Source organism: Sycon ciliatum, chromosome 12, assembly GCF_964019385.1.
Source record: "Sycon ciliatum chromosome 12, ocSycCili1.1, whole genome shotgun sequence".
Classification (NCBI taxonomy): domain Eukaryota; kingdom Metazoa; phylum Porifera; class Calcarea; order Leucosolenida; family Sycettidae; genus Sycon; species Sycon ciliatum.
This window is the reverse complement of record NC_088654.1, coordinates 16,936,602-16,950,517: the sequence shown is the minus strand read 5'-3', so window position 1 is coordinate 16,950,517 and position 13,916 is coordinate 16,936,602. Positions and strand designations below refer to the sequence as shown.

The following is a 13,916-nucleotide window of genomic DNA, read 5'->3' as shown; positions in this document are numbered from 1 at the left end:
ACCCGAGTCACCCCCTACATACACCAGAGGCCGACTATTGACAACCGCTTCTGCTTCAGTGAGTACCGTCAGGAGTTGAGTCGGTAACAGGCGTCGATTGCCGATGGCCTTGCGCAACGCTGACTTCACAACACCCACCATGCGTTCATAAACGCCTCCCATCCATGGTGCAGATTCTACAATAAATTGCCACGAGATGCCTTTCGAAGTGGCGTGATGCACCACATCAGGGTCAATGACGAGTTGCGACCAGGCTTTGTCGATGGCGGACTTCGTCAGTTTGAACTGTGGGGCATTATCAGAGACAATGAACTGGGGAACCCCACGCCTTGCAGTGAAGCGCCGGAGGCAGAGGACAAAGTGCTCCGCACTCATGTTTTCCACTAACTCCAAGTGTCCTGCCCTTGTCACTAGACAAGTGAATAGGCATACCCATGTCTTAGATACTTCGCTGTCTGGGTTGCGCACATAGATTGGCCCGAAATAGTCGAGTCCGGTGAATGTAAACGCGTCAGCTGCTGTTACTCGCTGTGATGGTAGCTGGGGCATCTGTGGCTGATGATACGGTCCACCTTGCAGACGTCTGCACACCACACACTTCTTCAGAACAGATTTGATGGAGCGTCGGCCTTGAGGGATCCAGTACTGGTTTCTCAAGGATGCCAATGTGTGGGTACCACCCGCATGCATCAGACTGTGGTGAGTCTCACTGATTATTAGTGTGGTCAGGTGAGAACTGCTGGACAGGAGGATAGGCGAACGTGCCGACTCAGGAACGTCTGCAAACTGTAGGCGCCCAGCAGATCTGATGATTCCTTCATGAGTGTAGAGACGGAGAGAGACAATAAGTTGATTAGATTTTCCATCTTGTAGATCCGAGTAAGTCTGAGCGTACTGCTGGCGTTGGTCAAACTTCAACCACGTCACGTGAGCTTTGCGGAGCTCTTCAGAGGAGAGCCAGGGTGTACTGTGACATCTCTCTTGCTTGCGGCATTTTTCGACGAAACGACTTGCCCATGCGGTAACTCGAATCAGTTTGCTCAACGACGAAAATCTAGTGATGTCAATGCCAAACGGGGGTTCACATCCCTTTTTTTTTGAGCGGGAAGTGGGTGTGCTCTCGCTGCCCCTGTTTTTTTGAACGGGGGACGAGGGCTCCGTCTGTGTCTCCTTTTTTTTTGAACGGAGAGCAGGATCTGCAACCTTTTTTTTTGAGCGGTCGCAAGAAGCCTCACTGACATCACCGGGAACCGAAGTCGAACAGAGGGCCGAGTCTTCTGCAACCTTTTTTTTTGAGCGGTCGCAAGAAGTCTCACTAGCAGGACCGAATTCCGAAGGACCCTCCCCCTGTACATGAGATGCAGGAGCGAATGTACCTGGGAACTCTGGTTCGGAGATAGAGGGATCAATAAGCCAGTTAGGACCATGCCACCACAACGACTCCTCAGAGAGATGTATGGTACTGCCACGGGAAGGCAAGTCGGCTGGATTCTCGAAGGTAGGTACATACTTGCACTCAACACCTGACTCGTTGATATACTTGACACGGTTCTGTACGAAGCTGGGGAGTTTCTTGGTACTTCGAACCCAGCCCAGGACACACGTTGAGTCAAGCCACAGGCAGACCCGTTCGAACTTTAGATCTAGCTGCTTTGTCAGGTGTCTTGCGACTTTAGCGCCGAGTGCTGCTGCCATAAGTTCCATTCTTGGTATGGTCAGTGTCTCTGGTCGTTTGATGGGGGCGACTTTGGATTTGCTGAAGATGAGGTGAGATACATCGCGCCCTTCAGCGCTGGTTTTTAAGTATGCTGCAGCAGCGTATGCAGACTGGGACGCATCGCAGAATATGTGAAGGCTGTGTGTTTCTGCAGACGGCAGCGAGCAGTACCGGGGAACTGTAAATGTGGACGCGACATCCATTTCTGTAGCCACAGTAGACCAGGCGTCATGTATAGAGTTTGGGAGTGGATCATCCCAATCCAAGTTGAGTCTCCAGACTTCTTGAAGGATCAGCTTCGCTTTGACGACTACAGGCGCGTGGATGCCTAGAGGATCATAGAAGTGCGCAAGGGCTTGTAGTAGCTCGCGTTTCGAACGGACGAGCCGTTGGGACATCTGTGTGTCGGAGATATTCAAAGTGTCATGGCTGGTGTCCCATGTGGTCCCCAACACCTGCTGAAGTACACTGTCTGCTCTGTCGCCTTCCGGTAAAAGGTCCTTAAGTTCTTCCGAGTTGGTGCTCCATTCGCGTAAGTTCATGGAGGCTCGGGCAAAATTGGATTTCGCTGTGGTATAGTACTGCTGGCCAGCAGCAACATCAGACACGCCGCCTACTACGTTGTCAACATATGTGTTGGCAAGAATGTGGTGAGCTTGAGGAGACTCTATACGCGTTAGATGGTGTTGGAGTGTAGCCGCAAGAAGGAAAGGACTTGAGACTACACCGAAGGGAACTCTAGTGAAACGATAAGTGACTAGATTCTGGCCGCTGACAGGAGAATGGATGTCGCGTACCCAGAGGAAACGAGTCACGTCCCTGTCTTCTTCCGCGAGACTGACTTGTAAGAAGGCCTTCTCCACATCGCTGATGATGCCGATAGGAAATGTTCGGAAGCGAAGCAAGACTCCTGTGAGGTCAGGAAGGAGGACTGGTCCTCTGTGTAGGCAGTCATTGAGGCTGGGAGCATCGTGTGCAGACTTGGCTGATGCATCATACACCAATCTTAACTTGGTAGTCGTGCTGGTTGTTTTGAACACACCGTGATGTGGCAGGTAGTGGAGCTTAGAGTCTGAGTACCTAGGTGCTTCTTCGATGACTCCAGACTGGGCCTGTTGCTCAATGACTTCATGATACTTCTCTAGCTGGCGGTGATCTGTGGAGAGTCGCTTGTAAAGGGACTGCAGTCGACCGAAGGCTAAACCATAGTTGTCGGGCAGAGGCGGCGCACAGTCTCTCCATGGCCACTTGACAACATATCTGTTGTCTTCAAATTGCACCGAATCCTTGAATGCTTGGTGTGCTCGGGCATCATCATCACGACAATCGTCTGGTTCCTGTATCTCATCGGCTGCCCAGAATTGGTGAAGATTAGCGTCAGGAACGATGGTGGACGTTTCGCTCGAGGAGAAGAAGCATGTCGCGTCCTTAGGGTCGTTACTCGAAGCTTTCCCGGTACACACATAGCCCAGTGTCGATTGCAGTAAGATGAGACCATCTGGGAAGTTGAGGCGTTCGGATAGAATAAAGTCAAAATAATAGTCACTGCCAATAAGAAGGTCTACTGTGACCCACTCCTGGTTACTGGATAGGGGTTCCGCAAGAGGAAGATGACGCAGAGCAGGGTGACCTGTGGCGTCGACGGGGTACTTCGCTATAGGGCTAGAGATGACTGGAACGACGCTCACGGGTAATTTCTTCAGGGAGCCGTTGGACAGCCGAACCTCGACTTCGACGACGTCAAGCGTTTGATGTTTACGACTACACGCGCCAAAAGTGGCTGTGGACATGGACTCAGTGGCGACTGTAGGAAGATCAAGAGCAGAGCGAAGATCTGCAGTGATATACGACCGAGATGCACCCGTGTCGAAAAGGAGGCGGGCTGGCTTCACAAAGGAGTTGTGTCTAGCTTCTGTCAGCGCTGTTTGCAGGTTGACATTGCCCTCAGGCGAGATGAGCGCAGTGTCGGGTGAGAACGGTTCCGCATGGACGTTGAGCGCAGAGGTTGCCTGACCGAACTTGGTGACACATAAGCTGCGGTGATGTGGTCCGGAACAATAGTAACACTTGCGAGTGATAGTACAATCCCGAGCAGAATGTTCCTTGCGAAAACAGCGAAAGCATTGATCCTTGACACGTTCCTTTCTCTGTTCAACGGTACGATACTTCAAACATTCGTCCGAGAAGTGAGATTCTTTACAAAAATGACACTTGGGTTGGCGGTCGTTCAGCAGTGTTGCTCCGGATCGGTGGGAATTCTGGCTGGGTTTAGGCCTGGTTTGCGAGCTAGTCTGAGCACGGTCGGACTCTGAATGCACTGCGCCCTGTTCTTCGGCGACTTCCTTGGCCTTAACATATTCACTGAATGCCTGTCGCAGTGAACTGACTTTCCACTGAGTTGGTTTTCGCAGTTCAAGCTGCAGCACGGTGTGCTGAGGGAGCTTGTTTAGAATGAGTGAGACGAAGATGTCTTGACCAACGTCTTGGCCAAGTGCTGCGAGACTGCGCAGATGTTCTTCGAGTTTGTCATGCAAGCTGCGCAGTGAGTGGGTCTTGTTAGACGCAGGTGGCAGATTCATCAAAGCAGTGTAGTGTGCGTGTATGGATTTCTGTTTGGATCCATAGCGTTCCTTTAGCACACCCCACACTACCCGATAATTGGCGTCTGTGATCTGATATCCTGCCACAGCTTCTTTAGCCGACCCCACCAGACACTCTCTCAAATAACTTAATTTCTGAACATCAGAAATGCGTGCGTTGTCATGGACAGTCGCAACAAACACATCAAAAAACTCTTGAGATTTCAAAACAGAACCATCGAACTTGGGCAGGTCCAGCTTGGGGAGTTTGACCTCAGGTGAGACAGCGTGGTTAGTGTGTGTAGTGGGTTGCGTCACGACTGCCGTGTTTCTTCTGTGACGGATGTGCAACTGCTTTAGAACGGATCTGAGGAAGCTGATGCGACGGTTACAATCTACACCTAACAGAAGCAATTTGTCTAAGTCAACCTCCGGAGATAACAGGGGTGAGCCCGAAGTTTCTACAAGAGTATCACACACCCCCTCAAAGACAATAACAGAGTCATTAAATTTATCAACAAATATACTTAACTCTTCCATTGTCGTCTCCAGATCGTCGTCATCAGACATCTTGCGCCAGTCGTCATACTGGAGACTTGCTTGCAAGTCTTGTTCCAAGACGCCCGCGTAAATGTGAGCTTCCCTCGACTTGCGTGCAGCGACGAACGACGATGCCGCTGGTGTTGACATCGCCTGAGACGGTTCGTCATCTTCTTCTTTGTAACTTTCCAGTGGAGATTCGTTCTCTCCAACCGGTTTCGACGGTGTTACAGCACCTTTCTTGTTCTTGCCTTTGCTCATCCCGGGTTTTGGCACCAGTTTGTCGCGTCGTTATCGTTACATAGACCGACGGACAAAATGTCTGCACTGGCATCGTCAACTTGCCTACTGCTACGTGCTCCCCAGTGCTCCATCTGTGTCCTGTACTTTATTTGGGGGGGGGGGGAGGGGCAATACCGGTACTTCAGGTGCAGGGGGCAAGGGGGATGGGGTGGGGGGACATCATGCCCCCAATGAACCTCTCCAGGCGTTGCTCTGGAGTAGACTAACCATAGGCGGAGTGTACACATGCAGCACATAGTTTGGGAATTAGAACGCGATCAGACTCGGGCATATTCAAAGGCAGTCTATTGTGATAGTAGTCCTGGACGGATCTCACTATGATGATATAGGTCGTGCCCAGCATCACAATGCCCAACATTATAAATGACTGTTTTTTTTCCTGAGGGGCTAGATGAACATGTGGCTAGACTGCCGATGGCAACCAACAGGCTCAAGGCTGTGTTGAGACTTCGTGTTTGCGACCCGAGTCAATTGTTTACTCACCATGACTAGGCATCGCATCGGGCATCGTATGACCATTTTATATGTCACTGTTCTTAGTCGCACCGGGGGCGTATGCCCGTTTTCAGGAGACTTATCAAAACACATAAGCCCTGTGCCCTGAAGGTTAGGCATATTGTTAGTCTGAATAGTCCTGGCTACTATCCCACTAAGTTCATTGACTTTCTACTGAACCTGTATGTACGTGAGGAAAGTACTGTTCTGGCCTGAACTACGGATTTCATCAACTTGGTAGAAGGTTTGCCTGTGCGGGACGATCATTTATTTTTAGTATAGATGTGACCAGCCTTTACACCAGCATCCCCAACGAGCTCGGTCACGTGGCATTGTCGTGGTATATCACACACAGGTATACAAGGTGGATGCCCCCGGCCCTTCGTACACGGTTAACAAGAGCAGTGACTTCCTTGATGTCAGTCATTCGGAAGACTAACGGGTTCGTGTAAGATAACGATTTGTTTCCGCAGATCCAAGGGACTGCCATGGGTTCGCCTGCAGCAGTGGTCTATGCCGACATTGTTATGCTGTATTTGGAGAATCGGTACATTTTGCCGATCTTAGAGGGGGAGGGTTTAGAGGTTCAGGTTTATAGACGCTTTATCAGTGACATTTTTGTTTCATTGCATGGTTGCGAAGGTCAAGTTCAGCGCGCTTTAGACAGGATTAATAAGTGTTCGGCCCTCGAGTTTGCGCATGAACTGGCACATGATGGCATTGATTTCCTGGACACCACAGTTTTCCGTAGTAAGGGATACATGGCGGTGAAGCCTCATTTCAAGGTCACCAATCGTTTCCTGTATCTGCTTGCCGGTAGTAACCACCCCCGTAGTATGGGTAAAGGTGTGATCACTGGGGAGTTGATCCGTATCCGTCGGTCTTCGACCCTTGACCACCACTACGAAGCTGCTGCCGAGCAGGCGAAGCAGACTTTCCGGGCCCGTGTATACAAGAGCTCCATCTTTCATCTTTCAGACCGTACACCAGGCATGCAAGGCCGGCACAGCTGGGGTGGCTGGGGCGGCCTCAGCCGCCCCACTTTTTTGGCCGTTTTTTTTGTTCTTGTTTTTTTAGCACACTGCAACAAAGCGCGATGATCGCAGCTCAGCTCAAACGTGGCAAATAATGAAGAATCCTTGTGTATCAAGGTCAAGGTGTGTGTGTGTGTGTGTGTGTGTGTGTGTGTGTGTGTGTGTGTGTGTGTGTGTGTGCCTGTGTGTGTGTGTGTGTGTGCCTGTGTGTGTACGTGCCTGTGTGTGTACGTGCCTGTGACGTGTACAGCCGGTGTGTGCACACCGCTAGCTAAACCGACCAACGGCTACTCCCAGGGCACAAACTATTCTGCTGGAGGCAGCGTCGTCTTCGGCTGAAATTCCGGATACAACCTGCAGGGAAGCATTGTGCGCATCTGCCAGATTGACGGTTCCTGGAGTGGGGCAGCTGCCTCATGTAATCGTAAGTTGAATTTCAAGAGAGCCGATATATCCCTCTTGTGTAGAGAAGCTTCAGGCTTGTAGGAAGGCAGATTCTGGTGGCGTTGATCTTTCCTATTTACAGAGCATGTAATAGTCTGGGTGTTACCTGTCACTTTTCATCATCACAAATGATGATCGTGCTTATCACAGGACCCAGGACCAGTCGGGCATCTCAGCCTGAGTCCTTAGGATATATGTTATACTTGTAGGTGTATGGTTAGGGTGTTTCACCGGGTAGAGGCGACGGTTTCAAATAGGACACAGGTTGCAAACCGGAACGGACTCATATTCACTTTCTCTCTTGGTATTTTGATTAGAAAACATATGTCACAGTGAGACTACGATGTGTTATACTCCGAGCCAAAATTTCATGGCTCTGCGATGACCAGACGCGCCATACCAAGCAGGTGAGTTTTTGACGTGTTGCTTCGCACTGCGACTTGAGTTTTACGACTTTCGAAAAATCAACTTCTTGTCGCAGGTAAACAGCGGCTCGCCTCTTGCCAATAAAGCACCGCATACCAATCAAAACTAATGGAAGCACACACAAGGCTTATTGTTACTCTGTACTGGCTGTCGTGGAGCGATAGCAATTAGCTAATTTCAGACCCAAAGTGAATTTGACGTGCACTCTAAAACGTGTCCGGTTTGGAGCCACCTCTGATTTGAACTTTTTTGAAGCGAAAAATTGGGCAACTTGGAGGCAATGGGTCAACACAAAGGAGTGGCTCAGTTCGATTGACTCTGGCCCCAGAGCAAACTTCAACATGCCAGTTTCCTTCCACAAACATATTTCGAGTGAAAAATCAACGCTGATGATCGGTTTGGGTCTATACAAATTTGGCTGTCAAGGCGTTCCGGTATCGAACCGTCTCCTCTACCAGAACACTGAGTTGTTGGCATAAGCCGGTAACTTTTGTCGAGCCTGTTTTAGGCTACCACCTCCTCCAAATATGCTAATATCTCTTGACTGTACAAAAGATGTGCCGAGCAGACACTTTCTTCATCTCTTGACTGCTTTGTGTGTTGTGTGTATGGGTACGTGTATCCAGCCATTCAACTGCAGTGCCAGTCTGGCTACCTGCCCTGCCTGCGTTCCAGCCTGTGGCTGTATCCTGCCATCACAGCGCTGCGACGGTGTTTGGTACGACTGTGCTGATGGCTCTGATGCACAGTACTGCCCAGGCAAGGTCACACCAGCTCCAGGTAAGCACCAGCAGCAGCACTGATAGTAGTACCATGACTTCTATTATTATTACAGGGTGCGACAGAGCTCTCGGCCATTGAAGAAAATGTTGAGTCACCTCCACCACCACACTGCGCTCTTTAGCCGACTAGACCCTCCTGCACACAACCATCATCATTGCGAGGACACTTCCGTAGACGATATTGATAAACTCCTTCAGACAGCTGTTTCGCTAATACATAGCTCATCAGTGAAGGTAGATATTGAATGATTAAAAATATAGACCAAACTGCTATTATATAGGGGGTTTCCACATACAAAACTGGCATAGCTGAGGTGATAACGCGGGAAAAGGAAAGTGTGAAGTACTGTTGACGCGCATTGGACATGCATGCAGCGTCGGATATTCGGCGCGGAAAATCAATCACTATTCAATGCAGAAATAACGTGCCAGAATCAGAGTACTATGTAGCTAGTAGTGAGAGTCTGTGTACTAGTATTGCAGTTGTCCGAGCGCCATGAAGGCCTGCGAACGCACCTCAAGACCCGCCGACGTCGACAGCCACAGCAGCCCCTGGGGCATGACACTGTACTGCTCGCCCGTCGCGCCAAGACGCTTGGCAGTCACTAGGCTTCATGCCACCGATGTTGTCCGCAAGCTACCTTGTTATCTGCCCATCACCCACTGCCGTTGACACGCTGGGAGGCCCCGCGGCATTCGCCCAGAGCTGTGTCGACGGTACAATAACGCTGGTAGAAACAAACAGTTGGTCGTATGATATTGCGTCCTCCGGATTGTCCCTTGACTCGTCTTGTCCCTCTTCTTGCTCTGACGCTAATGACTTCTATTACAAGCAAAATGTAGAGCTACTGTTGACCGCTATTCACTGCTGTATTTATTTTATTACTTTGCATGGCCATGTTGAGGCAGTCTTCGCATCAATTTCCTTTACACAATGCGTGTACTACAATGTATTCAAAACCAATGTCTGTGCCACGCACACATACGCAAACGTTTTAGGGATGAAACGAGTATATCGAATACTCGAGCGCTTGCTCGAAAATTCGAAAGGAGTGAGGACTCGTTTCGCAAAATACTCAAGTATCTTATGCACAGTGTACTGTATGCTTGTACATCAAGCACGTCTGTTACTCTGACCAGTACTGATAACCCATGCAAGTGTGAAATTATTACTTGTCCCTACTTACCAACAAAAGACGTAGTTCAGACTATTTCCTGCACTAGGCTGCATGCAAGACTACATGTGTCAGGTGTAATAAGTTCAGTGTTACGAGAGTGTGTGCAGTACATTGTTTTATGTTGTCAGTAAAATACTCGTACTCGCTCGAATACTCGCTCGTTTTTTCAAAGAGTACTCGAGTCCTCAATTTTGGCACTCGTTTCACCCCTAGGCCAAACATGCATGCACTGAATGCCTGTGCTCTGTGCACTCTGTGCTTGTGCAGGTCAAACCGACTGCCAGGTCCTGTCACCACCGGCACTGGGCTCAATGACCGTGAACGGCTTGATGTTCAGCAACACGACCACGTTTGTGTGCAGTCTCCTTATGGGCTCGGCCGTGTGTACTTGTGAAATCAACGGCCAGTGGAGCGGTGTGCAGCCAACTTGCGTCCGTAAGTACATGTACCAATGCTCGACTGGCTTGTATTATGCATTCCCGTTCATCACACCGCTCATACTGTCAAATGCTGCCTCTTTTCATTCACAATGGCATGGGTCACAGTAGATAGGCCTGGTGCAGGTATTGCCAGTTCCTTGCTTGCTGCAGTACAGTATGACATATTAACTTAGCTGGTAAGGGGTCGTCGCAAAAGTTTTTTGTCGTCCCTGAAACGAACATGATTCATTTGGGGGGGAGGGGGTGCGAGCCAAAATCACAAGTCGACCGACACTGTACATATGACATGTACATGCATGCGATTTTCGTCGTCCAGCATAGCAAGCTGTGTTCGTTTCAGAGGGAGGGGAGGGGGTCCGAGTACGAAATGAACGATGTTCGTTTCAGGGACGACAGAAAACTTTTGCGATGACCCCTAAGCAGTGCATGTGTGCATGGCAAGTGTTAATTTTGTCCATTGCTTCCCAACCCATGTGTAGTGACGACTGCTGCTCTGAGTGCGGCCAGTGACGAGCTAGTCAAGGACTCCGTCTCAGAACGCATGACACAAACGTGTAAGCCTAGTATTGCTGCATAATTAAGAGCAATTTCTCCTACTGCTGACTGCTGAAAATGTTGTGTCCTTCACAACTAGTCTCTTTGTTCTAAGAAGTCTGCCTCTTTCATCGATTCGTGTTTACCTAGCTGCGTTACGCTATTAGTAGCCTATTACCTGTTGTGCAATGAGGCTGGCCTAAAAGCTGCTCGCTCAACAGTTGTGTTGCATGGCATAGAGGGAGATACGGCAAGCCACCTCGGCATATTTGCGGATAGAGCTTTTATTAGAAAGGAAAAGGACATATGGATACGAGTTAAGAGTAACTGTCCACCACTGTAACTAGCTACTACAGTAAAAAAATGCAACAACTAGGCACAAAACTGACAGAGTGCTGAGACATTCGACGACCTGACTCCTAGCTTCAACACATCTCCGTAGCGCTAACCAACAGCCTTCCAACTTGGAAGGTTCAAGGTTAAAAGGAGAGACCAAAGAGGGGAAGGTAAGCGCAACGAAAATGAGCACAAGCTAGTAGTTGAAGCTACAGTCCCACAAGAACAAGAAATGTTGATTGTTACTGGACGATGACGAAACCAGTATTACCTTTCCCTCTTTGGTCTCTCCTTAACACTACGGAGATGTGTTGAAGCCAGGAGTCGGGTCGTCAAATGTTTTAGTGCCGGGTTGTTGCACTTTCTGACTGTATTTAGTATATAGTGACAATTACTCTACACTCATATCCATACGTCCTTTTCCTTTCTACATTAATTTTATTATTGCCATATTGGCTCAACCTCCGAGTTTCAAAGAGCTTTTAGTGGACGACTTAATCCATTTTCGGCAATACTTACAACGATCCAATCAGTCATATTGTAGATCAGGCTATGCTGTGGGTAAGTATACTACTGGCCTTGTATGGCTTATTGTTTGCCAGCGAGTATTTAGCATCATCTACTAGTATTCACTCGTTTGACAGCCAAAGAGTATTTGTGTGGGAGGCTGGGAGTCTCGCACCTGACTTGGTCACGTTGCGCCTGAAGGTCACTAAGACGCGGCCAAATACGGTGGAGCCGTCGCAGTTCCATCTACTGTCGACCAAACATGCCCGGTATTGGCTATTCCGGTACATGACAGCCCATGCCTGTAGCACCAAGCCTGTGTTCACTTTTGCCAAAGGCAAAGGGATCCACCTTACTCGGCCTTATTTAAATAAGATACTCTGTCACGCTCTCAACTGTTATCAGGTTAGCTCCTGCTCCATGCCCATTGTTGGAGCGACAGTCCTGGAATCCAGAGTTGCAAGTGAGGTGGTGATACGGCAAGCAGACGGTGGCAAAGTACGGCTTAAAAGCTCTACATCTGGCAAGTGGCCGGCATACCACCCCAATGGACATCGGAACAGTACACGTAGAGTAGCATCTCTACGTGACAGGGTATGAGCGCAAGTGAGTTCTTATGCTCTACTAATGTGCATTGATACTGTGACTATAGTTGCAGGGAACTTTCTAGAACCGCCCCAACCGGTTTTCGACCGGTTGAAATAGTTGGCGACCGGTTGAAAAGTTACAAATCAGTTCCAACCGCCCGTACTTTTCTGTGGGTGAATGGAGCTGTGAATGGTCATACGCTTTTTTCTGGACGGATACTTCCAGCGAAGCCGCGTGGGCTGGTACTAGGGTCACGAGTTTGTACGGTTTGTACGGTCGAACCACGTCATCGAGCTGTAGCAACGGCGTTGCTACAGTCCAACAGCTCCGCGCGACACTCCAGCACCAAGAAATCTGTTAAATTGCTGTCGAGTGCCATATTTGGGTTGTATTTTGAAAACTATTTCCGGAGGGGGACCCCCCGACTCTTCATTGTACCGTAACCGGTTGGAAATTCGTCCTAGAATATACCCTGAGTTGGTGTACAGATCTCATCACATGAGCCTTAGGCGGGATTTCCTAATGTCACTGGAAAATTCAGCCCTAACAAACAGTGTGATGGATGAATTTGACTCCAGGTATCTGCTTTTGGGAATGCCATGTATGCATGTCTGGCGTGCTGCTGCTATAATGTTGTGGCAGCAGCATTTTGGTGCGATGGACTGTTCTTGTAACGGTGTACCTACCCATTTGCTGTTGCCGGATGCCGTGTTTTGTCAGTTGTGCCTGTTTGAAGGTGCCAGGCCAGCTTGTGTTGGTGCGTTCCCGTTAAGTTGCCAGGGCACCATATTTGTAACGGCGTTCCCGTTTTGCTGTTGTGGGGCTGTGTTTGTATCGGTGTGTTCCCGTTGAAGTTGAAGGGGCACCACGTTAGTGGATTGTGCCTGTTTGAAGTTGCCAGGCCAATCCTGTAACGCACACCTGTTTGCTGATAATTGGGGACATGTTTGTCCATTTTGCTCGAGATTCACATGGCTGCGCCAGTTGCCTTGTGCGGATTAGACTGTTATCTGGCACTAGTCTTGATCTGTTTTATTCAGATTCAGATCAGCTATTGTTCCTATACGAGAAAATCTGTGGGTGCACATCCAATTCATTTGCAGATTTGCGTGCTTCTCCTGCAACGGGCGTTTACATGGTACATGGTGTGTGGGCGTATGTGTGGTGTGTTCATGCTGTACAGGCCAGTATTGCCAAGCACTGGGGACCTTTGGCAATCTGAAGAATGTTTTGTCCGAGAATCGATCCTTGGATCTGTGGCGTTGCAGTTGTGGTGCTCCCGACCCTCTTGCGTGATGGCCGCGGAGACCTAGCGAAAAGGTTCGAGACATACGGCATCTCAATATCTTCCACCACAATCAGTACATCAGCACCACCATCGAGTGTAGCGACATCAGCAATAGAAGACGCACATGATATCATCCACCCTTACGGCCTTAGCGAAGACCCGGGAATACCTGAGAAGATGTTAGCCGCAACTTTACTGGAAAAGTCGTCGGTGACAACGGCACTCCATATTTTAGCTGCATGCAGTTAGGTCTCTCAACAAGTGTACCCAAAGTTTTCAAGCTAATACACAAGCAAATTCACTAGGGGCCGAGTATATTTTCCTACACCTCTCCCTGTTTGTTGTTGTTATTTCTGCATTCAAATTGTTTGTGTACCTGTACATTTATTACAGTAGAGCCACGCATCCACAGCTGTTGTTTCCAAGGGGTCAGGCTCGTCAGTTATACAAAACCTTTCAGCAATCTGGCCTTAGGCTTAGTTCCTTGACTTCTTGTACCACTTTCTTAGATGCACATCCCACTGGATAGTGAGCAATACGTGTGTAGCAGAATCTGTATTCCAGAAAAGCAGAGACTCGAGTCTATTGACACTGCGTTTCTTTTTTTTAACGTTATTGGCTGTGGTGTACCTAGAGGTATACACGTACATTCCTGGGTCCCACGTTCTGTGACGCCCGACTGTATTCGTGGTGCCTCAACAACTTTTAATTTTTTGCGCTCGGGA

At 49.1% G+C, this 13,916-nt stretch overlaps 2 protein-coding genes across 6 annotated transcripts in view; one reads left to right on the top strand and one right to left on the bottom strand.

Moving 5' to 3' along the window:
* LOC135828673 (uncharacterized) overlaps nt 1–5,210 on the bottom strand; it is a 5,816-nt gene extending 606 nt beyond the window's left edge. The window contains exons 1-2 of the mRNA XM_065341095.1: nt 1,285–5,210; nt 1–1,089 (exon numbers count right to left, since the gene is read on the bottom strand). The exon at nt 1–1,089 is cut by the window's left edge and continues 606 nt beyond it. Coding sequence (XP_065197167.1) covers nt 1–1,089; nt 1,285–5,097 — 4,902 coding nt within the window. The 5' untranslated portion in view covers nt 5,098–5,210. The remainder of the gene's footprint in view (nt 1,090–1,284) is intronic.
* LOC135828342 (uncharacterized) overlaps nt 1–13,900 on the top strand; it is a 25,274-nt gene extending 11,374 nt beyond the window's left edge. Inside the window, exons 1-4 of one of the 5 annotated variants that reach the window (XR_010555635.1) lie at nt 9,862–9,933; nt 10,418–10,492; nt 11,721–11,921; nt 13,087–13,900. Coding sequence is in view for 3 of the 5 variants with exons in the window: in XM_065340787.1 (XP_065196859.1) it covers nt 8,165–8,318; nt 11,721–11,915 (349 nt within the window). In the remaining 2 variants the exon portion in view is untranslated. Of the gene's footprint in view, nt 1–6,918; nt 7,093–8,164; nt 8,319–9,765; nt 9,934–10,417; nt 10,493–11,720; nt 11,922–13,086 lie in introns of those variants that run through there. The other 4 variants (XR_010555636.1, XM_065340787.1, XM_065340789.1 and 1 more) reach the window with 4 other exon arrangements.
* Nucleotides 13,901–13,916: the final 16 nt, after the last annotated feature.